This window comes from Galeopterus variegatus, unplaced genomic scaffold (assembly GCF_000696425.1).
Source record: "Galeopterus variegatus unplaced genomic scaffold, G_variegatus-3.0.2 Scaffold3, whole genome shotgun sequence".
In the NCBI taxonomy this organism is placed as follows: Eukaryota; Metazoa; Chordata; class Mammalia; order Dermoptera; family Cynocephalidae; genus Galeopterus; species Galeopterus variegatus.
The window spans coordinates 1,186,396-1,212,069 of NW_007726114.1; the positions used below are offsets into that span (position 1 = coordinate 1,186,396).

At 41.3% G+C, this 25,674-nt stretch overlaps 1 protein-coding gene across 3 annotated transcripts in view; it reads right to left on the reverse strand.

Moving 5' to 3' along the window:
- The window catches only part of PHF20 (PHD finger protein 20), a 164,271-nt gene that overhangs the window by 125,891 nt on the left and 12,706 nt on the right, over positions 1-25,674 (reverse strand). For all 3 annotated transcript variants that reach the window (XM_008569338.1, XM_008569260.1, XM_008569191.1), the window contains exon 2: positions 16,557-16,671. In XM_008569338.1, the coding sequence (XP_008567560.1) occupies positions 16,557-16,639 (83 nt within the window). In that variant the 5' untranslated portion in view covers positions 16,640-16,671. The remainder of the gene's footprint in view (positions 1-16,556; positions 16,672-25,674) is intronic.

The window sequence follows — 25,674 nt, forward strand, 5'->3', positions numbered from 1 at the left end:
AAAAAAAAAAAAAAAAAAAAAAAAAAAAAAAAAAAAAAAAGAAATAAGCTATTAAGCCATGAAAAGACATGGAGAAACCCTGAATGCATATTACTAAATGAAAGAAGCCAATCTGAAAAGGCCACATACTGTATGTATATCCAACTATATGACGTTATGGAAAAGGCAAAACTGGGGCAGGCCAGTTAGCTCAGTTGGTTAGAGCATGGTGCTGATACCACCAAGGTCAGGGGCATGGATCCCCTTATTGGCCAGCTGCCAAAAAACGAACAAACAAAAAAACCAGAAAAGGCAAAACTATGGAAAGTAAAAAATTCAGTGTTGCCAGGGGCTGGAGGTTGCCAGGGGCTGGAGGACAGGGAGAGAAGAATAGGTGAAGCACAGAGGATTTTTAGGGCAGTGAAACTACTCTATATGATACTATAATGGTAGATACATGTCATTATACATTTGTCAAAACCCATAAAAAACACAATACTAAGAGCAAACCCAAATGTACCACTCTGGTCAGGATGTCGAAAATGGAAAAGGTTGTGCACGAGTGGGAACGATGGGAATATGGGAACTCTGTACTTTCTGCTCAATTTTGCTGTGAATCTAAAACTGCTCTAAAAAATAAATTCCTTTTTTTATTCCCATATATTTACTATCAACTCCCAAATTTCTATCTCTAACCCAGAACTCACACCTGAATACTTGACTCAGTTATTTAACCATCCACTCAACATCTCCACTTGGTCATCTAAAAGGAATCACATATTTAACATATCCAAAACCAAACTGCTTATCTTCCCTCTGAAACTTGATTCTACTGCAGTCTATGCCACTACAGCAAATGGTAATTCCACCTAGTAGTACTTAAACCAAAAGCATATGGAGTCATTCTTGACTCTTCTCTGTTTCTCACAACATCATCAGCAAATCGGTCAGCTATACCTTCAAAGAATACCCAGACTCTGATACTTATCATCATCTCCATCGCTGCTTTTTAACCTGGACAACAACAGAAGACTCCTTACTTTTCTCCCTACTTCTGCCCATGCCTGCCTACAACATATTCTACACACAATCACGACAGCCACTTTTAGCCACTGAAATCAGGTAACGTCACTTTCCTGCTTAAAACTTTTCAACTACTTCCTATCACATTTCAAATAAAGTCCAAACCCCCTATTATGGCCAATCTGGCCCTGTTGATCTTTCTGGACACATCTCCTACCTCTGGCCTCTCATTCTCTAACCTCCAGCCACATGTTCCCTCCTTCTATTGCTTGAACCCTCCCAGCTTGCTCCTACTTCAGGGCTCATGCCTTGATTGCCTCTGCCTGGAAACCTTTTCCCATGTATATCCACATGGCTCACTCCCTCACTTACTTTTTAGCTCTCTACTCAAATGACTCCTTGTCTGAGAAATTGTCCCTAACCACCCTCTACATGAAACAGTAATATACACACACACACAGTCACTCTCTATCCGCTTGCCAGTACTTATTCCTCTTCCTAGCATTTATCACTGCCTAACATTACCTATATCTATCAGTCTGTTTATGGTCTATCTACCTCCACTGGAATATCAGCTCCTAAAGATCTGTTTCAACCACCACAGTATCTAGCACTGAATGAATAACTTGGCATCAAAACTCATCTATCTGTGGGCTGGCTGGCTAGCTCAGTTGGTTAGAATGGTGTTATTAACACCAAGGCCAAGGGTTCAGATCCCTATACCAGCCAGCCAGCAACAACATCAAAAGTCATCTTTGTGGGGGCCGGCCCGGTGGCGCACTGCTACACTGCGCCGCTTGGGAAGCGCGGCGGCGCTCCCGCCAAGGGTTTGGATCCCACGTGCAGACCGGCGGCTCACTGGCTGAGCGAGGAGCGGGGGCAACGCCGAGGGTTGCGATCCCGTTGCCGGTCCCGGTCCCGGTACGGGCGCGACACTGAGGGTTGCGATCCGTTGCCGGTCACGAAAAAAGACAAAAAAAAAAAAAAAAGTCATCTTTGTGAAGCCTACTTTCAGAATTAACTGTCCACCCCTTGGGGTTTATACCTGAACTTTGTACAGAATAATATCTCATCATGATATGAATAATTTTAGAGATTTTACTCTCTGTTCCAGGTACAGGACACAGCATGGGGATTGAAGCCATAACCTGGCATACTCTGAAGCCAGAACACCTGGATTCTAATTTCAGATTCACCACCACCTATTAGCTTTGTAACTCTGGGCAACTTACTTAACTGCTCTGTGCCAGTGTTTCCTTACCTATTAAACAGAAATAATAAAAGTACCACCTTGTGGTGTGGTGAGGATTAAATGAGGTATAACATGTAAAGCTTTTAGATTTGTACCTGGCAAAGAGTAAATCACTTAATCATCAACAAAGACATAGGGCCGGCCCGGTGGCGCACTGCTACAGTGCGCTGCTTGTGAGTGCGGTGGCGCTCCTGCCGAGGGTTCGGATCCCATATACAGACCGGTTCCCGCTCACTGGCTGAGCGAGGTGTGGGAGCAACACCGAGGGTTGCGATCCCGTTGCCAGTCCCAGTCCAGTACGGGTGCAACACTGAGGGTTGCGATCCGTTGCCGGACACGAAAAAAGACAAAAAGGAAAAAAAAAAAACAAACAAAGACATAAGCATGAGAATATATGATCAACAACCCTTGGCCATCAATGCTGAGAGCCAAAGCCAAACATCCACTCGTCTCTAAACTTCCTGAGGGACCTATATGATTTTTCTTCATTCCATAGTGCCTAGCATAGCACCTGACTCACAGTACTCAATACATGCTTGCGGAAAGCTTATAAAAAATTACTTTAAAAAAAAAAGATTTAAGAAGTGAAGAGGCATGAACCAGGAACTCAGATATTATCAGTGCAAATAATCTTAATGTAAAAGAAATAGAAAAGAAAAGGATCTAAGGACATTATGAAACTCAGATTTTTAAATTCTTTGTACAAGAAATGGAAGAAGACTATAATCAACTTAAATGAAAACAGAGTAGAGGAAATGTGCCAAAGAGTCAAGAAAGCAACAGACAGAAGGAGCTTTTTCACTGTGTTCAGAGCAAGAACAGAGAAGGTCAGCCTGCTGCTTGGGACAGATGGTGCGCTCTTAACAGATGACAGGAAGAAGGCAGAAAGCCGCAGAGCAAGCAGCTTCCATTCTGCCCACCAAGGAGCATTTACTCAAAAACTGCAGCCTGTCACACACTAGACAATTAATCTAGGTAACCCTGGAAGTAAGCAAGGAAGACAGTATTAGCCTTTGCACAGAGAAATGAACATGTGGAAATTTCACCCCAAAGTGGTAGATCCAAAATTAGAACATAGAGGGTCAGCCTGGTGGCGCACTGGAGAGTGCACCGCTTGTGAGCGCGGTGGCGCTCCCGCTGAGGGTTCGGATCCCATGTGGAGACCGGTTCCCGCTCACTGGCTGAGCGCGGTGCAGGCGCAACACCGAGGGTTGCGATCCCGTTACCGGTCAGTAAAAAAGACAAAAAGGAAAAAAAAAAAACATTAGAACATAGATTCTTATCAATATTCCACAGCCTGAGTGGTGAGATGATCTGAGAAAAACTGCTTTGAGAACTAACAATCTACATCTAAAAATCTTAAATCTGTTTTATAAATTCCCTTCTCTGAATTTGAGAAAAACTAGCTAGGATGATTTACAAACAAATTCTGGTAAGGTATACAGAACACTGTTGTCAAACAGAACTAAGTGAGTCTCAGAGTCACCACCGATTAATTTGTGACTTTGGTTGAGTCATTTTACCTCTAGGCCTCAGTTCCAAATGAGCATTGTTGTGGGGGATTAAATGAGACAGCCTATGTAAAGCAATTAAAACAATAAGCACCCTACCTGATACATAGCAAATCTGATGTTAGCTGTCATTGCTATTGTGATTAGTTTAACAGGACCACAGTATGTGCAGTATACAAAGATGACAGAAAAACCAGGCTTCTGTACAAGCAATACAGACAAAATAAATCAAAGGTAGAGACATTATGGGCCAGCCCGTGGCTCACTCAGGAGAGTGTGGTGCTGATAACACCAAGGCCATGGGTTCAGATCCCATATAGGGATGGCCGGTTAGCTCACTGGGTGAGCGTGGTGCTGACAACACCAAGTCAAGGGTTAAGATCCCCTTACCGGTCATCTTTTTTTTTTTTTTTTTTTAAAAAAAAAGGTTGGGCCGGCCCGGTGGCGCACTGGATAGTGCGCTGCTTGGGAAGCGCAGCGGCGCTCCCGCCCGAGGGTTCGGATCCCACATACAGACCGGTTCCCGCTCACTGGCTGAGCGAGGCGCGGGAGCAGCACCGAGGGTTGCGATCCCGTTGCCGGTCCCCGGTCCGGTACGGGGGCAACACTGAGAGTTGCGATCCGTTGCCGGACACGGAAAAAGACAAAAAAGACAAAAAAAAAAAAAAAGGTAGAGACATTATAAATATGAAGAATTAATCCGGAGAGGCTGCCTTGAAAAGGTACCAATCACATCCTTATCTCAGGGCTAGCAACTGACTCCAGCTGCAGTGCTCTAAATCCATTCCCACACTTCCCTGGGGCTGCTCCCAGACAACGACTGAGCAGGGATAATTAGGCAGACCCTTCCTGGGAGATGAGACTCTTCTGAGAGCAACTTTGGCTTGAGGACTCCCCATCTGCTTTGCCAAAACCTTCTTAGAACTGCACTGCAGTCTAAGAGTCTTCCTACCTTCCTTCTCTCTCACCTCCACAGGCGTCAGATTTGCAAGGCAGTCTGATAGCTCTTCCAGCCTCTTCCAGTACCCTCCCTACAGGAGTTATCCCCAATTAATCTCTTGCTTTGCTTCTTACAAAACCCAATCAAACACATTAGACCTTAGGGAGCTTGCTTCTAGTGGGAGAAGACAGATAAACAGGTAAACAACACAATCAAATCAAATAATTACAGGGCTGGCTGGTTAGCTCAGTTGGTTCTAGAGCTCAGTATTACAACACCAAGGTCAAGGGTTTGGATCCTTGTCGATCAGCCAAAAAATAATAATGATAATAATTACAGACTGGCAAAGGAGTTGCATGAGAGAAGTCATTAGGGTGTTGAAATTGTTCTGTATGCTGTTAGTGGTGGTGCTAACAAGAAGCTACACATGTGTTAAAACTCACAGGTATGTATACAAAACAAAATGAATATACTATATGTATATTAAAAAATAATTTCAAATGTAGAAATAAAATTATAGAGCATGATACTGATAAAACCAAGGTCTAGGGTTCAACCCCATACTGGCCAGCAGCCAAAAAATAAAATAAAATACAATTAGAAATAAAATTAGACTGTAACAGTATTAGAAAGGGACACATTTAATTTGGGACCCTACTTATAACATGAATTAAATAAAATTTATCCTTAGTGAATTAATATAATTTATTCTTAATATATCCTTAAATATAATTTATCCTTATATATTTTTTAAATGTCAAAAAAATCTTACACTTCACTTAGTATAGTTGTTGGTAGTAATGTTAGTATTGCAACTCTGAAACTATTTTGTGTATAATACAGAATAAAGCAAATTGGTAAAAGTATGATTAGGAACAATGATTTTCAGTATAAGAGAAAAAAAGAAAAATAATAAAAAATTCTTTTGTCAACTGTAGTTCAGTAAAGCTGGGGGCTGCAATACACACATACGCACGCACACACACATACACACACACACACACACAAATTCCAAAATGTTAAAACGTTAAATTTAAATTGTTTAATTTAAACTGGAAATATCAAAATGAACTCACAATTCTTTCAAAAAATATTTCTTAGCTCCATCCACTGAAAAGCCTTAATGGTATTCTAACAGCAATACACACATCCAGTGCCCACAGCTTAACTTCTAAATACCACTTCGTATTAAAAGGAAACAGGCCAGGCCGGCCCGTGGCTCACTCGGTAGAGTGCGGTGCTGATAACACCAAGGCCACGGGTTCGGATCCCATATAGGGATGGCCGGTTGCTCACTGGGTGAGCATGGCGCTGACAACACCAAGTCAAGGGTTGAGATCCCCTTACTGGTCATCTTTAAAAAAAAAAAAGAAGAAGATAAATCTGGCACTTCTAGTAGTGCCAGAAAACAAGAAAATGCTCAAGAACTGGAGTGTGTCAAAAGAACAAAGGAGCTGGTTTAAAAGGTCTCCCACTGGCCAAATTTGGGATAATTTTAGCACCAAAAAGAATAATGAATGGAATTGACTACAACATCCCACTGAATAATCTTAGTCCTTCGTGATCCTTAAAAAAAAAAAAAGTTATTTCAGAAGAACATCAGCTACATCAGCTAATAAAACATAGACACGGGGCCGGCCCAGTGGCACACTCAGTAGAGTGCGGCACTTGGGAGCGTGGCAGCGCTCCCACCGAGGGTTCGGATCCCATATAGAGACCGGTCCGCTCACTGGCTGAGCGCGGTGTGGGCGCAACACCGAGGGTTGTGATCCCGCTGCCAGTCGCGGTACGGGCGCGACACTGAGGGTTGCGATCCCGTTACTGGTCACGAAAAAAGACAAAAAGGAAAAAAAAAAAAACACAGACACAATGACAGATGTAGAAAATCACTATTTTTCCACCTCCAGTGTAGTAGCTGATTCAGGAAAGGATTATCTATGGTTGCTAAAACCATTTGGTAAATGGTGTGAGGTAACAGGATACTGACACATACCAAAGTATCCCCACAGATATTTACTACTTACACAGGTAAATACATACCTTTATTACGGGGAGAGATGGCAGCCATTACTTTATCCCAGTGATACACGGAACAGTGGGACGACCTAGCTTTATGTGTCCCCCAATGTGATGCAATATGAAACACATACCATTACCACTGAAACACTCTGAAAAAAAAATGTTTTATCTGAAGTTTAGACCTCACTTCCAGTTTTCAGGAAGTATAAGAGAATACAAGAAACAAGTTAAAATCATCAGGAGAAAACAATGTGACCAACCCTGAATGTGGAACAAAACAACTGTTCAGAGCTGTTAAAAATAAATAAATAGGGCTGGCCCGGTGGCGCACTGCTACAGTGCACCGCTTGAGAGTGTGGCGGCGCTCCCGCCGAGGATTCGGATCCCACATACAGACCAGTTCCCGCTCACTGGCTGAGCAAGGTGCGGGCGCAACGCCGAGGGTTGCGATCCCGTTGCTGGTCCCGGTCTGGTACGGGCGCGACACTGAGGGTTGCGATCCGTTGCCGGTCATGAAAAAAGACAAAAAGGGAAAAATAAATAAATAAATAAATAAATAAATAAATAATGCCATGAAGGCGAAGAAGTGGGGAGGGAGAATTGTCATGAAATAAATGCAAATAAAAAGACATAAAAACAAAAATGTAATGTGTGAAGCTTGATTGGATCCTGGTTTGAAAAAAAAAAGGTAGAGACGACATTCTTGGGACAACAGAAAAATCTGAATATGGTCTGATATTAAATATTATGGATTATTGCTAATTATAATGAATTACATTACAATAAGCATACAAAGCAAATGAGCATGTTAACAATTAGTGAATACAGGGTTGGCTGGTTAGCTCAGTTGGTTAGTTGGTGCTAACACAAAGATCCAGTGTTCAAGCTCTGTACTGGACAGCCGCCAAAAAAAAAAAAGAAGAATTAGTGAATACAGGTGGAAGGCATAGTGTTCTCTCAACTTTTCATTATGTTTGAAAATTTCCATAATAAAAAGCTGAAACTTACTCACTTTAGAATACTAAAAATAAGAATAAATAACCCAAGGATTCAGAAATGAAAAGTCACAAGGAAATAAGTGATGAAAAGTTGGGCTCTAACCCCTACACCACATTTCATCTCAATGGACAGAAAACACACACACAATATGGCTCCACCCTGCACAAAAATACTACTTACTGTAATGTAAATGAATCACTTATCAGGGTGAAAATGCAATCACTTTCAGTCTAGAGATAATAAAACAAACCCTCCATCATTCTTGGCAAAAGCATTAAGTCAAAGATCTAACTAAATAATTACATGTCCAGTCCTCTAGATTAGAAATTCAGGCAAGCATTATCAGAATCCATTTTTCAGTGTTTTTTTAATATTTAGTAGTCAGGAACATTAAGGCACTCTGGAGAATTCTGGTATTACAGAGAGGCTATGAACTCTGTCTACTTGGGTTCAAACTCCACTCGTACCACTGTGTGACCTCGGGTAAATGACTTCATCTCTCTGAGCCTCCTTTCTCTTATTGTTAAAATGAGACTCATAATAGCACCCAAACTTCTTGAGATTATTAACTGGAAGATTAAGTGAGATCCATGAAGTGTATGACAACCAGCACTCAACAAATGTTAGTTATTACTTTTCTGGCCCAAGGATTCTCTTTTAAATGTTAACTTTAGACTTTTGCTCCTAAAAATTCTTCCAAGACGGACAGTATTTTCATTTTGACAATAAAGATATGATTAAGAAAAAAAAATTAATGGCTGTGTTTTCCTGGTAATATGGAATACAAAATACATAGGAATGATCCTATCTAAGCCACATAACAATCCAGTTATAATTCCCCATTCTGCCTACATGAAAACTGAGGATGGGAGAGGTAAAGTAAATTAATCAAGAAAACCCAGTTAGTAATTGGACCTATTTGAGACTCTAATCCAGAACACCTCAGTCTAATTTAACATCAAGGTCCAGAGTTCAATCCCTGCACCAGCCAACCACCAAAAAAAGAAAAAAAAAAATCACTGACTCAAGAAAGAGAAAAATATTAGCAGACCGATAATTATCAAAATAATTGACTCAGGGCTGGCCAGTTAGCTCAGTTGATTAGAGCGCAGCCTTGTAACACCAAGGTCATGGGTTCGGATCCCCATACTGGCCAGCTACCAAAAAAAAATTTGACTCAGGTGCCCTGGCCAGTTAGCTCATATGGTTAAGGCACAGTGTTGTTAACATCAAGGTCAAAGGTTTAGATCCTGATACTGGCCAGATGCCTAAAGAAAAAAAAAAATTGACTCAGGAGTTTAAAATCTACTATATTAAAAGGAATATAGGCAAGATTTCACAAGGCATCAAGAAACTGTTCCAGAGAATAAAAGGAAAAAAACACCCTCCTCATTTTCTAAGACAAATATAACACTAGACTTAAATGAAACTGAATAAGGACAGTACAAGAGAGATGAAAAATCAAAAGTATAATAAACACAGATCTCAAACTTTATCCAGTAATTTATTATATAAATGACCTAATAAGGTTTATCCAGTAATGCAAGCAAAAATCATTCAACATTAGAAAATATATTGTCACATACCACAGCAATAGATTAAAGGGAAAAAATAGATATTGTCAATTAATTAGATGCCCAGAAAGCATTAAATAAATTCAACATTCACTCAAGTAAAAAAAAAAAAAAAACCTTCCAGTAAACAAGGAATAGACAGAAATGTCCTTAATGTGATTAAACACATCTGCCATGATCCTACACTGAACATCATACTTAATGGTGAAATCTCAGATGTGTTCCTATTAAAATCAAACAAGACCTGGAGGGCTACTACCATCACCACCATTCAACATCATGCTGGTGTGGTCCTGGTCAATGAACATGGAAGGGAAAAAGGGAGGGAGGAAAAGAGAAAAGGAGTAAGAAAGCAAAAAGGAAAAGAAATGAGAGGTATGAGGACTGGAAAGGAAGAGGCAAAATATTTGTTTGCAGATACATGTCAGTCTACATAGAAAATCCAAAGAAACATTAGGACAAATAATGAAAATGCAGCAAGGTTTCTAGATACAAGACCAGCATACAAAACTCAACAGCAATAGGGCCGGCCTGTGGCTCACTAGGGAGAGTGTGGTGCTGATAACACCAAGGCCACGGGTTTGGATCCCGCATAGGGATGGCCAGTTAGCTCAGTGGGTGAGTGTGATGCTGACAACACCAAGTCAAGGGTTAAGATCCCCTTACTGGTCATCTTTAAAAAAAAAAAAACTCCATAGCAATAAACCCTCAGGTACCCATCACGCATGACCACTTTTGCTTACTCTATCCCCCCATATTATTTATTTATTTATTTATTTTTGGCATCTGGCTGGTATAGGGATCTGAACACTTGACCTTGGTGTTACACCATCACGCTCTAACCAAGTGAGCTAACCAGCCAGCCCTCCTCCCATATTATCTTTTTTTTTTTTTCCTGACCAGTAAGGGGATCACAGCCCTCGTCTGCACCACGCTCAGCCAGTGAGCACACCGGCCATCCCTATTTAGGATCCGAACCTGTGGCCTTGGCACTCCCAGCACCGCACTCTCCTGAGTGAGCCACGGGGTCGGCCCCTCCCATATTATCTTGAAGAAAATCCCAGACAACATAAATATGACACTACACAATCTCTAAGAATTCTTTAAAAACACATAACTATAATATCATTTCCAAATTTAAAATGTTTAACAGATTCTTTAATATCAATAACTAATTGGTGTTCAAATTTCCAACAATCTCATAAATGTCACAAATCTTTTTTAAGCAGTCTGTTTTTGTTTTTGAACTAGAATCTGAATAAAGTACACACACTGAATTTGGTTAACAACAACAAAACAAACAAAAAAAACCCTCAACATTCCTACACACCAGCAATAACCAAAGAGAAAAATGTAATATAAAATGATCCATCGGATCCCTGTACTGCCCAACACCAAAAAAAAAAGATCCATTCACAGAAGCAACAAAAACTAGAAAGTACTTAGGAATAAATAATAAACCTAACAGATGATATGCAAAATCTTTATGGAGGTTATAAAACATTACAGAAATTCATAAAGGAAAATGTGAATAAGTGTGAATATATAATATTTTCATAGATGAAAACTCTCTATCATAAAGATGTCAATTTTCCCTAAGTTAATTTATAAATTCAGTACAATTTATTTCAAAACTCCAAAACACACACACACACACAAAAAAAAACTCCAACAGCATTTTTCAAGAAATTCAACAAATAATACAAAAAGTCACATTAAAGAGTAAAGATCTACGAATACAACAAATAAAACACAACGGGGCAAAACCTGTCTTATCAGATATTGACTTATTTTAAAGCAATATCAATTAGATAATATGTTATTAGCACAAGAATAAACATGAATCAATGGAATAGAATAAAGAGCTAAGAACAGACCTATGTAAATATGCGACTTGCTATACAGAAGTGTTATTGCAAATAGGTGAGGAAAGGATGGACTATCCTATAAATGATGTTGAAACAACTGATGAAAACTGATGAACTAATGTTATTCATCTGGTGAAAACAAAACAGTGATTAGATACCAAGTTCATCTCACACATAAAATTAATTCCAGGTGGATTAAAGATCTAACTGCAAAAAGCAAAACTTTAAAACTTTTAGAATATAGGAAGTTATTTTTTAACTACCTGATAGGGAAGAATTTCATATATAAGTCTCAAAAAGCAAAAATCATAAAGTTTGAAATTTTTCTTCTTAAATCTAAAATTTTAAGTTTATGCGTGTGAAAGCTGGTTATACAAATTGGGTCACTCTTGTCATAACCAAACAAAAATTTGAGTCAAGGAGCCAGGAGGAAAAAGTACTTGGGGCACACAGCACCTGCTCCAAGAAAAATTTTCTATAAACCCAGCTGCCGAAACAACCTGCTATAACTCTAAGACCAGTTTTACCTAGCAGCTGCTCAAACATCATGCCATGACCCTAAGACTAATTTTACCTACCACCGTCACTCACCAATCAAAGCCTGCCAACTCCCAAAAACTTCACTAGCGCCAATGAGCTTTCTTTCAAAAGAATACATAACATTTCTCTGATAAAACTCCCAACCCTTTCTTTGTTCTTTGGACATACCAGAGACTTACCCCAGTCTGTGTGTGTGCCCTGGATTGCACTCTTGTTTTCCCAAATAAAATATTTTCTTAAAGATTAGTTCTCTATTATATATATATATACATTTTTTTTTTTACTTTAACATAAACAATGAAAGATACCATAAACGGATTGAAAAGACAAGCCATCGATGGGGAGATTTCAGCAACACAAACTGACAGAGAATTGGAATCCATAATACATTATTCAACACAAACTGACAAATTGGAATCCATAAATACATTATTAAAACACTTACGAATCACTAAAAAAAGACAAACAATCAGTAGGAAAATAGTCAAGAGCAAGTCACGGAACACACATATAAAAAATGTTCAACCTCACTAAAAATAAGGGCAACATAGGAAAAAAAAATTTCATAACCAATAGACTGGCAATACCAGAAAGTCTGCTAAAGGCAAGATTTGGTAAGGATATGAAAAAAGTAAGTTTTATGTATCACTGGTGGGAGTATAAATTAGAATAAGCATTTTGGAGAGCAACTTGGCAATTTCTAGCAAAACTGAAAATGTGTATATCATAATACTCAACAAGTTCACTGGAGCAGGGCTTATCAAACTGGAGCTCATGACCTGTAGTAGGTTATAAAGTCAAATTAATGCTTCTTGATCAGCCTTTTTGTGTGTGTGTTAAGGAAATAGAAGAAAATTAGCGGAGTATCATGCATGTATTAAAGTTAAGGTTAAGTACTATTTCATAAAATTTGTGCTTCAGTTAAATTTATATGTGTATATGGGTGGGTACTGGACTTAAAATACATTTCTTACTGTAGGTTGTGGTCAAAAAAGTTTGAAAGCTACTGCCCAAGAAATATTCCTGCACAAAGAAACATTTACAGGGATAGTCACAATAGCACTGTGTATTAAGTGAAAAACTGGAATCTAAATGTCCGTCAGTAGAGGACTGAATAAAAATGTGGTATATTCATTCAGTAGAACACTATACAGAAGTTAAGATGAATATTCTAAATATCAGTATGGGTCAATCACAAAAATATGTTGAATATAAAAAACAAGATACAGAAAAGAAACAAACAGTATGATACCACTTATCTGGACTTTCAAAATTAATGTATACATATATGGTAAAAACATGAACAGAAAAGATACAACCAACTTCAGGATGCTGGTTGCCTCTGAGAATAAAGGAAGGGAATTAGGAATAATATAAAGGGTGCTTCCATGATATCAGAAATGCTTTATCTTTTATTTTATAAATCAAATAAAATTAAAATGTTAATATTTATTAATTCTGAGTGACAAGTACCGATCATTTTATAATTAGCTATACTTACTTTCACTGTATTTTTTTTCCAAATTTAAAAAAAGGGCTTACCAGTTATAGCTCAACTGGTTAGAGCATGGTGTTATAATATAACACCAAAGTCAAGGATCTAAATCCCTGTCCCAGCCAGCCACCAAAAATAAATAAATAAAAATAAGTAAAACTTTTTTTTTTGGTGACCAGTAAGGGGATCGCAACCCTTGGCTTGGTGTTGCCCACACCGCGCTCAGCCAGTGAGCGCACCAGCCATCGCTATATAGGATCTGAACCCGCGGCAGGAGCACCGCTGCCCAGCGCCACACTCTCCCGAGTGAGCCACAGGGTCGGCCCAATAAAACTTTTTTTTTTTCCTTTTTTTTCCCCCTTTTTGTCTTTTTTCGTGACCGGTAACGGGATCGCAACCCTCGGTGTCGCACCTGCACCGCGCTCAACCAGTGAGCGGACTGGTCTCTATATGGGATCCGAACCCTTGGCGGGAGCGCTGCCCTCTACCGAGTGCGCCACCAGGCCGGCCCCCAGTAAAACTTTTTTAAAAATTCCTTCCCTAGGCCGGCCACGTGGCGCACTCGGGAGGGTGCAGCACTGGGAGCGAAGCGTCGCTCCTGCCGCGGGTTCGGATCCTATATAGGAATGGCCAGTGCGCTCACTGGCTGAGCGTGGTGTGGGCAACACCACACCAAGGGTTGCGATCCCCTTACCGGTCATGAAAAAGACAAAAAAAAAAAAAGAAAAAAAATTCCTTCCCTTTATACTCTAGCACCAAAAGCTGCCTTAAAAAAATACTGAGGGGGGGCCGTGCAGCGGTCGGGAACCAGGTTGGCGCTGTCAAGGCAGGTTCCACCCTGCCTCTTGGGCCCCGGCTTGGTCTTGAGGGTGCCCAGGTTCTCTCACCTATTATACGTAGATGAAGGAGCGTACATTTGTGAACAAATTAGCTAGAATCCAGGAGCAGTAATTTCTCGCAGGGCTGAAGGAATGATGATGACCTCGTCTTGCCTCATTATCCCTCCCTCCCAAGAAAAGAAAGAAAAAAAAAATACTGAGGGGGGCCGGCCCGGCCCGTGGCTCACTCGGGAGAATGCGGTGCTGATAACACCAAGGCCCCGGGGTTCGGATCCCACATAGGGATGGCCAGTTCGCTCACTGGCTGAGCGTGGTGCTGACAACACCAAGTCAAGGGTTAAGATCCCCTTACCGGTCATCTTTTTTTTTTTTTTTTTTTTTAAAGGTTAAAAAGGAAAGCTTTATTAGGAAGACTAAAATGATTGTATATTAACTTAATCAGCTAGGCTGTACCATAAAAGGTTTGAAAATTCCCTTTCTGATGACCTCCAAGAGACTTGGATTCCATTTATATGCACCTTGTTCTTTCCTCAGACCTCTTGACTTCAGACTGGAGTTGAGAAGAAACACAGCCTCCAGTTTCCCTCAAATTATTCTTGGGCTCCAGATAAGGTGCTGGACCTTTGAACAAGCAGGTTACTGGTAACAGTACCTCTTAACTCTGGAGGCTTTTCAGTGGTACACAGAAACAGAAGCTGCTCCACTTTCAACTCTTTCCACTAGTTTGTCCACAGGCAGATCTGTGGGCACCATAAGATAAAGGAACATGTCATCATCAGGACAACCTGTATTCACCCTGGGAAGCAACTGAATTCCTCAGGATCAGTTATGAGATGCTGGAGGCAGAAAACGGAGGCATTATATGTACCTAAGAATAGCCATTCAAAGACCCATGAATACCCCTGGTTCACTTAAAAAAATAAATAAAAAAAGGGCCAGCCTGGTGGCGCACTGCTACAGTGCACCGCTTGGGAGTGCAGCGGCGCTCCCGCCAAGGGTTCGGATCCCACATCCAGACCGGCCACTCACTGGCTGAGTGAGGTGCGGGCACAACACCGAGGGTTGCGATCCCATTGCCGGTCCCGGTCCGGTGCCGGTGCAACACTGAGGGTTGCAATCCATTGCCGGTCACGAAAAAAGACAAAAAGGAAAAAAATAAAAAAATTTAAAAAAGGGCCGGCCCGGTGGCACACAGCAATAGTGCGCCGCTTGGGAAGCGCGGCAGCACTCCCGCCGAGGGTTCAGATCCCACATACAGACCGGTTCCCGCTCGCTGGCTGAGCGAGGCGCGGGAGCAACGCCGAGGGTTGCGATCCCATTGCCGGTCCCGGTCCGGTACGGGGGGCGACACTGAGGGTTGCGATCCGTTGCCGGACACGGAAAAAGACAAAAAATAAAAAATAAAAAATAAAAAATAAATAAAAATAATAAAAAGTACTGAGGGCTGGCTGGTTGGCTCAGTTGGTTAGAGTGCAGTATCATAAAACCAAGGTTAAGGTTTCAGATACCTGTACCAGCCAGCCACCAAAAAAAAAAAAAAACTTCCATAAAAAGGCTGACCCCCCTTAGCTCAGTTAGTTAGAGCACGGTGCTGATAACACCAAGGTCCAGGGTTCGACCCCTGTACAAGCCAGCTGTCCAAAAAAAAGACTCAAAACGGTTTGAGTTCTGGCTGGCCAGTTAGCTCAGTTGGTTAGAATGCAGCCTTGTAACACTAAGGTCAAGGGATCAGATCCCTGTACCAGCAGCCACCAAAAAAAAAAAGACTTTCAGTTCTGAAGTCCCCACCCCTAGCTTGAGCACTAACAAATGACCAAATCCTAGAATGTCCTCCACAAAAATCATTTTACAGTTTTTAAAGCCCTTCCCCATATATTCTATTTATTTCTGATTCTCAGAATAATCCTATGAGGTCAATATTACCAGTACCCACATTTATAGATGAAGCTGATGCACTAAGCAGCTAATTACCAGGCAGAGGTCACAAGTCAACGACACAGTCGTGACTGCAACCCCTCAGTTTCTGAATCTATTCACCCTGACAGTGCCCCTATGTGATGACGATTTCAACCATACAACGCCACACCCAGAAAACAGGAGGGGGTGTTCACAACCCACCAGCTGTTCCCAACCAACCCCTTTTCTTCATTCTTCCATCCCTGATCTTTCTCTCCTCTCTTCATCCTAAGGGGCAGCCAAGAGCAAGAGAGCTACCACTAATTAACTCTTCCCTTCCCTGTAGCTACTCTTGTTTCTTTCTCCCATAACTCCTTCAGATAAACAGGCAAAAAGGGGAAACAAGCATGAGCAAGGGGTCATAGGATGGTCTCCCTGACACAGGGATCCCTGCACCAAAGAGAAAAGACATTCTCACAGTTCTGGACTTAAGTCTCCTGTCATCTTCCAAGAGTCACGGAGCAGGAAAATACCACAGAAAAACCTAGGCCATCATTCTTTATCAATGCTGGCAAAATCCTTTACTGATGGGCTTTAGTTAACAAAAAAATGTAAAAGTACCAGTTTTTTAAACGGTCCCGGGCTTCCAACTGGGCTCCCACTTCAAACCTGATTCCTCGTCTGTTAGGTGGATGCTTTGTCATTTTCAGTCATCAGCGGAGCTGCCTTTATTCTCCTGAAAAAGCCAATTAAATATTTATGAAACTTAGGCAAAGTCTGCCCAGAGTGTAGCATCACTCACTACACATAAGAAACAAACAGGCATTATTCAAAACACAAAGCTCCATGACACCCTGCCAGTACCTTCTTTCATGGCTGCCCTCATTCTAACAGGTGTGCCCTCCCTGGGTTCCTCCCCCTCTATTATGCAACATCCGGTGGTCTCTGGAACTGTGAAAAGACCCTCCATCAACACTGATTAGCAAGGGACACACCTACGAGGGGCATCCCCTCAGAACTTAAAAAAACAATCACCTGGGCCGGCCTGTGGCTCACTAGGGAGAGTGTGGTCCTGATAACACCAAGGCCAAGGGTTTGGATCCCTATATAGGGATGGCCAGTTAGCTCACTTGGGAGAGCATGGTGCTGACAACACCAAGTCAAGGGTTAAGATTCCCTTACCAGTCATCTTTAAAAAAAAAAAAAAAAAAAATCACCTGCTGATGCATTCAATAAATATTTGCTCAGAGACTATTTAGGAGTCCAGTCAAGACCAAAAGAGACCCAGTTCCTGCCCTCAAGAAGCACTCAGCCTCATGAGGGAAAACAAAAATTTAGCCAGTAAACATATCAGTGAAATAACTAAAAGCTGTAATTGCTATGCAATTCAAATGCTACAAAAGAAGCAAACAAAAGTTAAGATAGTGATATCTAGCCCTGCTTCTGGAAATCTAGACAAGAAAGGTCTATTTATATTTTCTTTGATCTATGTATTTTTTCTATTTCTTTGTGAACCCATTCTGGAAATTTATATTTTCTTAAGTATTTGTCCACTTTATCCAGATTTTCAATTCTTTTTTTTTTTTTTTTGGCGGCTGGCCTATATGGGGATCTTTGACCTTGGTGTTATAACACTGCACTCTAACCAGCTAAGCTAATCAGCCAGCCCAGATTTTCAATTCTACTAATATGGAACAATAGAACACCACAAAATATTCTCTTCTAATTTCTTTAATTGTCTTTGAATCTGAAGTCACCATTTGAATCTCACCATTCTCAATCCTGTCTTGTGTTTGTGCTCTCTTCCTTTGTTTTCTTTATCAAGTCTTTAGATACTGGGTGTTGTGTTTTGTTTTGTTTTGTTTTAAAAGATGACTGGTAAGGGGATCTTAACCATTGGCTTGGTGTTGCCAGTACCACGCTCAGCCAGTGAGCTGCTAACCAGCCATCCCTATATAGGATCCGAACCCGTGGCCTTGGTGTTATCAGCACTGCACTCTCCCGAGTGAGCCACAGGCCGGCCTGGGTGTCGTGTTCTATATGAGTAAAATTTATTTTTATGGTCAGAACTAAAGAGTAAAGCTACTTTCCTTATGAGAAAAAAAAGTGTATTAGATTAGGAATTTATTGGAAACGTGGCCTCTAAAAAAATAACAGTTCTTGGGTAATAAGTGAAGTCCCAAATGCAATCAGAGGGCCTAGTGGTGGTTCTCATGGAGTTGTGACCACTCTGAGCTCTCAGGGCACTTACGCAGGCCACCTCCATACAGCAGGCTACCCATGACTAACTCCTAACTGAACTGTGGCTCTTAGATAAAGGGTTCAGATGCCCAAACTGGCCAGCCAACAAAACAAACAAAAAAAAACTTTGGATCTTGACAGCCTACACTGCCCAAGGAATGCCAGAGCATTGTTATGCTACTCCATACCAAGAATGAATGATGTGGAAAGATCACAGAAGTGGGTCCTCACACCTGATGTATAATACCACCACATCTTATAAAGAATTTGCTTGTGGGCCGGCCCGGTGGCGCACTGCTGTAGTGCACCGCTTGGGAAGTGTGGCGGCGCTCCCGCCGAGGGTTCGGATCCCACATACAGACCGGTTCCCGCTCACTGGCTGAGCGAGGCGTGGGAGCAACACCGAGGGCTGCGATCCCGTTGCCGGTCCCAGTCCGGTACGGGGGCGACACTGAGGGTTGCGATCCGTTGCCAGACATGGAAAAAAAAAAAAAAAAAAAAAAAAAAAAAAGAATTTGCTTGCAATATGTCACATGAAAAGGCAGGTTGCAAAATTGCACCACTTTGAGTGGACATTAAAATTCATGTACATTAAAAAAAAAAAAGACTGGAGGAAAAAATAGGTTATAGGTTCCTTTCCTCTTAAACAGTTTCTTAAATTTATTAGTTTTTCACAATGGAAATTTTCCATAAGAAAAGTATAATGTGAAGGATGAGCTATCCATTAAACAACCCATTCCAAAGGGCTTATATTGGAAAACATACAAAGCACATCAAATTGAGGAAGGAATGGCTGATAGTTGTAATTTAAAAAGCAGAAACCTAATAAACTGAAAAGCTATGTTAGCAGGAGTGTTTTTTTTGTTTGTTTGTTTGTTTGTTTTGTCCTTTGAGACCGGCCGCACCGCACTCAGCCAGTGAGCACTGGGAGCGCACCGGCCATCCCTATATAGGATCCGAACCCGCAGCGGGAGCACTGCTGCGCTCCCAGCGCCGCACTCTCCCAAGTGCGCCACGGGCTCGGCCCAGCAGGAGTGTTTTGACTACAGGTTGAGCATCCTTAATCCAGAAATCCAAAATCTGGGGCCGGCCCGTGGCTCACTTGGTAGAGTGTGGTGCTGATAACACCAAGGCCACGGGTTCGGATCCCATATAGGGACGGCCGGTTGGCTCACTGGCTGAGTGTGGTGTTGACAACACCAAGCCAAGGGTTAAGATCCCCTTACCGGTCATCTTTTTTTTCCATACCACGACCGGCAACGGGATCGCAACCCTCGGTGTCGCGCCCGCACCGCGCTCAACCAGTGAGCAGACCGGTCTCTATATGGGATCCGAACCCTCGGCGGGAGCACCGCCACACTCCCAAGCACTGCACTACCGAGTGCGCCAACGGGCCGGCCCCGTCAACTGCAATTATTAAATGATAGTTATTACCTTCCTAAGTCACCACTAAGAAACAGAGCATAAGTAATGGTATATACCCTAATAAATATGATGTGACCTAAATATTTAAATATTATAGTAAGAAATTTTACAATGAAATTGACTAAATTCAGATATTTTAAGCAAATGCAAAGAGTACAAACACTTCTAAATTTTTTTTTTTTTGTTGTTGTTGTTGTCTTTTTCCGTGTCCGGCAACGGCTCACAACCCTCAGTGTTGCCCCCGTACCAGACCGGGGACCAGCAACGGGATTGCAACCCTCGGTGTTGCTCCCGCGCCTCGCTCAGCCAGTGAGTGGGAACCGGTCCGTATGTGGGATCCGAACCCTCGGGCGGGAGCGCCGCCGCGCTTCCCAAGCGGTGCACTATCCAGTGCGCCACCGGGCCGGCCCCGGTCATCTTTTAAAAAAAAAAAAAAATCCAAAATCTGAAATGCTCCAAAATCTGAAACTTTTTGAGTACCAACACTGGGCTCAAAGGAAATGCTCACTGGAGCACTTCAGTTTTGCTTTTTTTTTTTTTGGCGGGGGGGGAGGGGGGGAAGCAGCTGTCCGGTACAGTAGGATTTTCAGATTAGAGATGCTCAACTGGTATGTATTCTGCAATTATTCCAAAATGAAAAAAAATCTGATATCCAAAAAACTTCTGGTACCAAGCATTTCAGATAAGGGATAGTCAACCTGTATCTGGACCTTAGGAAAGGGAGTGTCAGAGGTTTGACTGGCTTTATCTAACTCTCCAGGAAAATGAGATATCAAGTCTGACATATAAATACAATCCAGTCAGTAGAAAAGTATTCATTTTGGCATGCCTCAAATATCATGTCAAATTATCTACCTTTTATTTCAGACTTCTTGCATACCAAGTAATATTCTGATACTTGGCCCTCCCAGATTACATGAAAAGGTTTTGCCCAACATGAAAGGCAAAATAGAACTGACTCACTGAGCTGCTATTATTTCTTAGGTTCTATGCAGGGGGACAGCCAGCCCCCACTTACAGAGATAATGTAATTTAATGTAATGGGGTCAAATGCTTGGCCTCAATCCCTCCCTCCACCCCTTATTAGCTGAATGAATTTATGTAAATTACTTAACTCCTATGAATTTGTTTCCTCTCTGTAAAATGGGGATGGCAAAGATAATAGTGCCTATCTCCAAGGAGTGTGTGTGAGGATTAAATAAAATAATCCATTTAAAGACTTCAGTGCTGGTACAAAGGAAGGACTACATAGTATCTATTAATAATTTTATTATCACAAATGAGGAAATTAGGCTTAAAGTAACTTGGCTAAAGTTCAAGTGCTAAGAGACAACTCCCAGAACAAAAAAGCCCAGGTCTGCCTGATTTCTGAATGAATTCTTTCCATTGCACAACTTCCCCTCCGGCACCCTAGGAGGCCTACCTATTAAAATACAGGAGTGAGGGAGCAAGGCAGTGAATGAATGAAGATGAGCAAATTATTCCCCAATGGCTCGAGAAAACCAATTCCACTTGAGACTGAATTGTCCAAGAGTTCCTCCTAACTGAACCAAAACCTGTTTCACTGTAACTCTGACCCACCTATTTTAAGTTTCACTTTCTGGTATGGTCTTAGAACAAGACTAAGAGCTACTCTGGCTTTTCTCACCCCACCACCAATCTTCCCTCCACCCCTCTGGTGTGGCAGAATTTGTTTTTAAATTTCACATTAATGTGAAAAATATCTCCAGCTTCCATAATAAGAAGAGGAGGCAATATGTTCAATATGGACACTGAGGAAAACTAAGATAAAAAAATCTGATGCAATCTGTATTCACATAGGATTCCATTTTAAAGACCTTGGCAGGACTTCAAATTACTCCTTTACATTGAAATTTCCCTACAACGGGAACCCAGTGCTACACAGGAGACACAGAGCCTAGTTTATTTCCTTAAATACAATATTCAATCAATGCCTCCTGTATCAATGATAACTAAAGCTTGAAATGAACACTATGTAGCACAGATTAAAGGGCACTTTCGCAAATGATAAACTGGGAAAAAAAATAACCCTAACCCACAGACAAAAAGCTAAACTTCCTTTATTAACAATGAGTGTATACAAACCAAGGACCAAAATGCCAAACAACTCATTTAGAAATGGGCAAAGTATAAGAACTGGCAGATTATTTGGGGGAGAAAGTCTAATAAGAACGTGATATTATATCCACATAACCTCACCCTAAATTAAGGGAAATGAAAAAAATAATAATTTTTCACTTCTCAAACTGGCAAAAAAAAAAAAAAGCAGTGTTAGCAGGAATGAGGAAAAAAGAGCATGCTTACACACTTCTACCAAAAGTATAAACTGCAAACACTTTTCTAAAGGCAACATGGCACTATCTACAAAAACGCACGTACTTTCTGACTCAACAATCCCACAGCCAGTAACTTTTAATAGAGATACACTCCCCAAAGTCTGCCAAATTATCTGTAAGGATGATCAATAGAGCTTTGCAATTTCTGCAGCCAAAATGTCCATCAAAAAAGGCCTCATTAGGGCCGAGCCTGTGGCGCACTCGGGTGAGTGCGGCGCTGGGAGCATAGTGACGCTCCTGCCACGGGTTCGGATCCTATATAGGACTGGCTGGTGCGTGCGCTCACTGGCTGAGCGCGGTGTGGGCAACATCACACCAAGGGTTGCGATCCCCTTACCGGTCATGAAAAAGACAAAAAAAAAAAAAAAAAAGGCCTCATTAAATGAATTATGGTTCATCTATACAACAGAATACTGTACAGCTATTAAAAGGAATAATGGCCATCTGTATATGTCCAGATGCAGCCATCTGCAAGATACATATTGTCAAGTAAAAAGGCATGATGTAGAAGCATGTCTATGGTATTATTTATCCCTTTAATGTAAACAAACAAACGTAGATCTATTCTAGCATATGCATAAAATTATTTCTTTTTTTTTTTTTTTTTAAAGATGACCGGTAAGGGGATCTTAACCCTTGACTTGGTGTTGTCAGCACCACGCTCAGCCAGTGAGCAACCGGCCATCCCTATATGGGATCCGAACCCGTGGCCTTGGTGTTATCAGCACCACACTCTCCCGAGTGAGCCACGGGCCGGCCCAAAATTATTTCTTGGAAGGAACTGAGAAACTGTTGAAGCAGTTCCTTTAATGACAGGAACACAGCAAGAAAATCTAACTTTCCATTTTTCGCTTTTCTGTATTGTTAGTATTTTCTAACCTTATGAATGTACTACTCCTTTTGTTTGTTTTTGGTTTTGGATTTTTTTTTTTGGAGAGTTTCTGTTGTGGGGGGGATTTTTTAGCAGCTGGCCAGTACAGGATTTGAGCACTGGATCTTGGCCTTTTTTTCTATAATTGTCAGCAGGGATTATCTAAGTGGTAAAATTTTAATTTTGGATTACTTCTTTATATTTCTTTATATTTTTAAAAAACGTTATTTAAATATGAAATTTTGGGGGGCTGGCTGGTTAGCACAATTGGTTAGGGTGTGGTGTTGATAACACCAAGGATCAGGGTTCAATCCTTGTACCGGCCAGCTGCCAAAATAAATAAATAAATAAATAAATATGAAAAAATTTTAAGTGCAAGAATTCAGTTCTTATGCTATCTTACTGGATCTTCACAACCACCACATGATATAATTAGTTGTAAATGTAATGTTGCTATGGTACAGAAATGACACTGGGGTGCAGAGGGGCCAGCAGGTTTTGAGGTCCTCCAGGGCAGGAGTAATTCCTCTTATCAAAAGTAACAGGATTTTCCCAGAAGTAAATAAACCACTTCTCAAAACCACTTCTTGAGGGCCCTTCCTCCTTCCCCTACCAAAGTCATTGCTATGCTTATATTCATGCCTTTAGATACAAACATAATTTGAATACAGGAAGATAAAACAACTGGATGCATTCCAAACATTGTGTCAGAATTATCACACCATTATGTAACAAGCAGAAATACTTAATTTTTCAGGAAGAACAAAACCTAACACTGGCCCAGTGATGGGGAAACTGGCACACTGTCTGGGGCCCTGACAGTGGCCATCTTTTTACATCTCCATCTAGAAGCGAGGAATAAACCGTAAAACTGCTTATACTTTTCTTTTTCTTTTTTTTTTTTTTAAAAAAAAACTGCATGGGCCAGCCTGTGGCTCACTCGGGAGAGTGCGGTGCTGATAACACCAAGGCCACGGGTTCGGATCCTATATACGGATGGCCGGTTCGCTCACTGGCTGAGCATGGGGCTGACAACACCAAGTCAAGGGTTGAGATCCCCTTACGGGTCATCTTTAAAAAAAAAAAAAAAACTGCTTATACTCTTGAATTCAGTCATTTCAATTAGAAGAATACAGCCCAGGATAAAAATAAATCATTTGTGAAAATGAGAAAAAAACAATAGCTCTTCACACATGATTCTGGGCAAACTGGATATAGTTCACACATTTACGAACAAGAGAATATTTAAACAAAACTCAGTATAGTAGGACTACACAATAAGCTTGACGGATGCCTAGTAAATGAAATAAAGCTACTAAGCTACTAAAATGATGTGACCTAGCCCCACAAAAGGAAATTAGATATAAAATACCCTTATGCAGACTAACAAGACATATAAAAAACATATATAATGATAATAATAACTAACTCTAAATATAGTAACTCATTTAATCCTTACAACAATCACAGATGTAAAGACAGTACTATTATTCATCTCCATTGTAAAGGTGAGGAACAAAAAAAAAGTTGACCCCCTAGGACATCCAGAGTAAGGGGCTGAGCCGGCATTTGAACCCAGGCTCAGAGTTCAGATTCTTAACCACTACCACAAGTTTGTTGATGAAGGGCCGGCCCATGGCTCAGGTGGGAGAGTGTAATGCTAATAACACCAAGGCCAAGGGTTCAGATCCCCTTACCTGTAATCTTTAAAAAAAAAAACGTTTGTGAATGAGCTACATCCTTGAGTTCTCTTTCTCCACTTATTATGTGGGGATAATGGCTCCTATCCTGGTGAATGAGGATTAGGTGAGAAAGGCTTGCAAAGCCACTATTAAAATATCAAGCACGGGCCGGGCCGGCCTGGTGGCGCACTGCTACAGTGCGCCGCTTGAGAGCGTGGCGGCGCTCCCGCCGAGGGTTCGGATCCCACATACGGACCGGCCGCTCACTGGCTGAGCGAGGTGTGGGCGCAACACCGAGGGTTGTGATCCCGTTGCCGGTCCCAGTGCGACACTGAGGGTTACAATCCGTTGCCGGTCACGAAAAAAGACAAAAAGGAAAAAATATATATATATCAAGCACAAAGTAGGAACTCCATAAAGGGAAGAACTTTCTAAATTCGTAATACATTTACAGTTAATGTTATACTGACAAGGACTCTGGGTTTTATTCTGGGAGAGGTGAAAGAGTACTGTCACCATGGTAACTGCAGGTCTTGCCCTCAGCAATCCCAATGTGCTCTGAGAGAAGGAAGTGAGGGTTCAAAAGCAATAAAGATTAAAACTGGAGGGCTGGCCCTTTAGCTCAGTTGGTGTGAGCACAGGGCTGATAATGCCAAGGTCAAGGGTTCAGATCCCCATACAAGCCAGCCACCTAAAAAAATAAAAGTGATAGGTGGGTATGGAACCAGACCTTTCAGTGAGTCAGCTCTGGGACAGCATGAGGGGAAAATAATTTCTGGGAGGGCCGGCCCATGGCTCACTTGGGGAGAGCGGTGCCAATAACACCAAAGCCAAGGGTTTGGATCCCTATATAGGGATGGCCGGTTAGCTCACTTGGGAGAGCGTGGTGCTGACAACACCCAGTCAAGAGTTAAGATCCCTTACCAGTCATCTTTAAAAATAAAATAAAATAAAATAAATAAAAATTAAAAATAAATTAAAATAAATAAATAAATAAAATAAACTCTGAGACTTTTAAGGAAAAAAATGCCAATCAACAGAAACTACAGAATAGGCTTTTGGATAACCTAATGGTGCCTACCACCAGGCTTCACCCAATCACCACTGAAGGGTGATGGTGCCTTTCAAACTCAATGCAACTCCTTTCAATTGAAAGACACTTC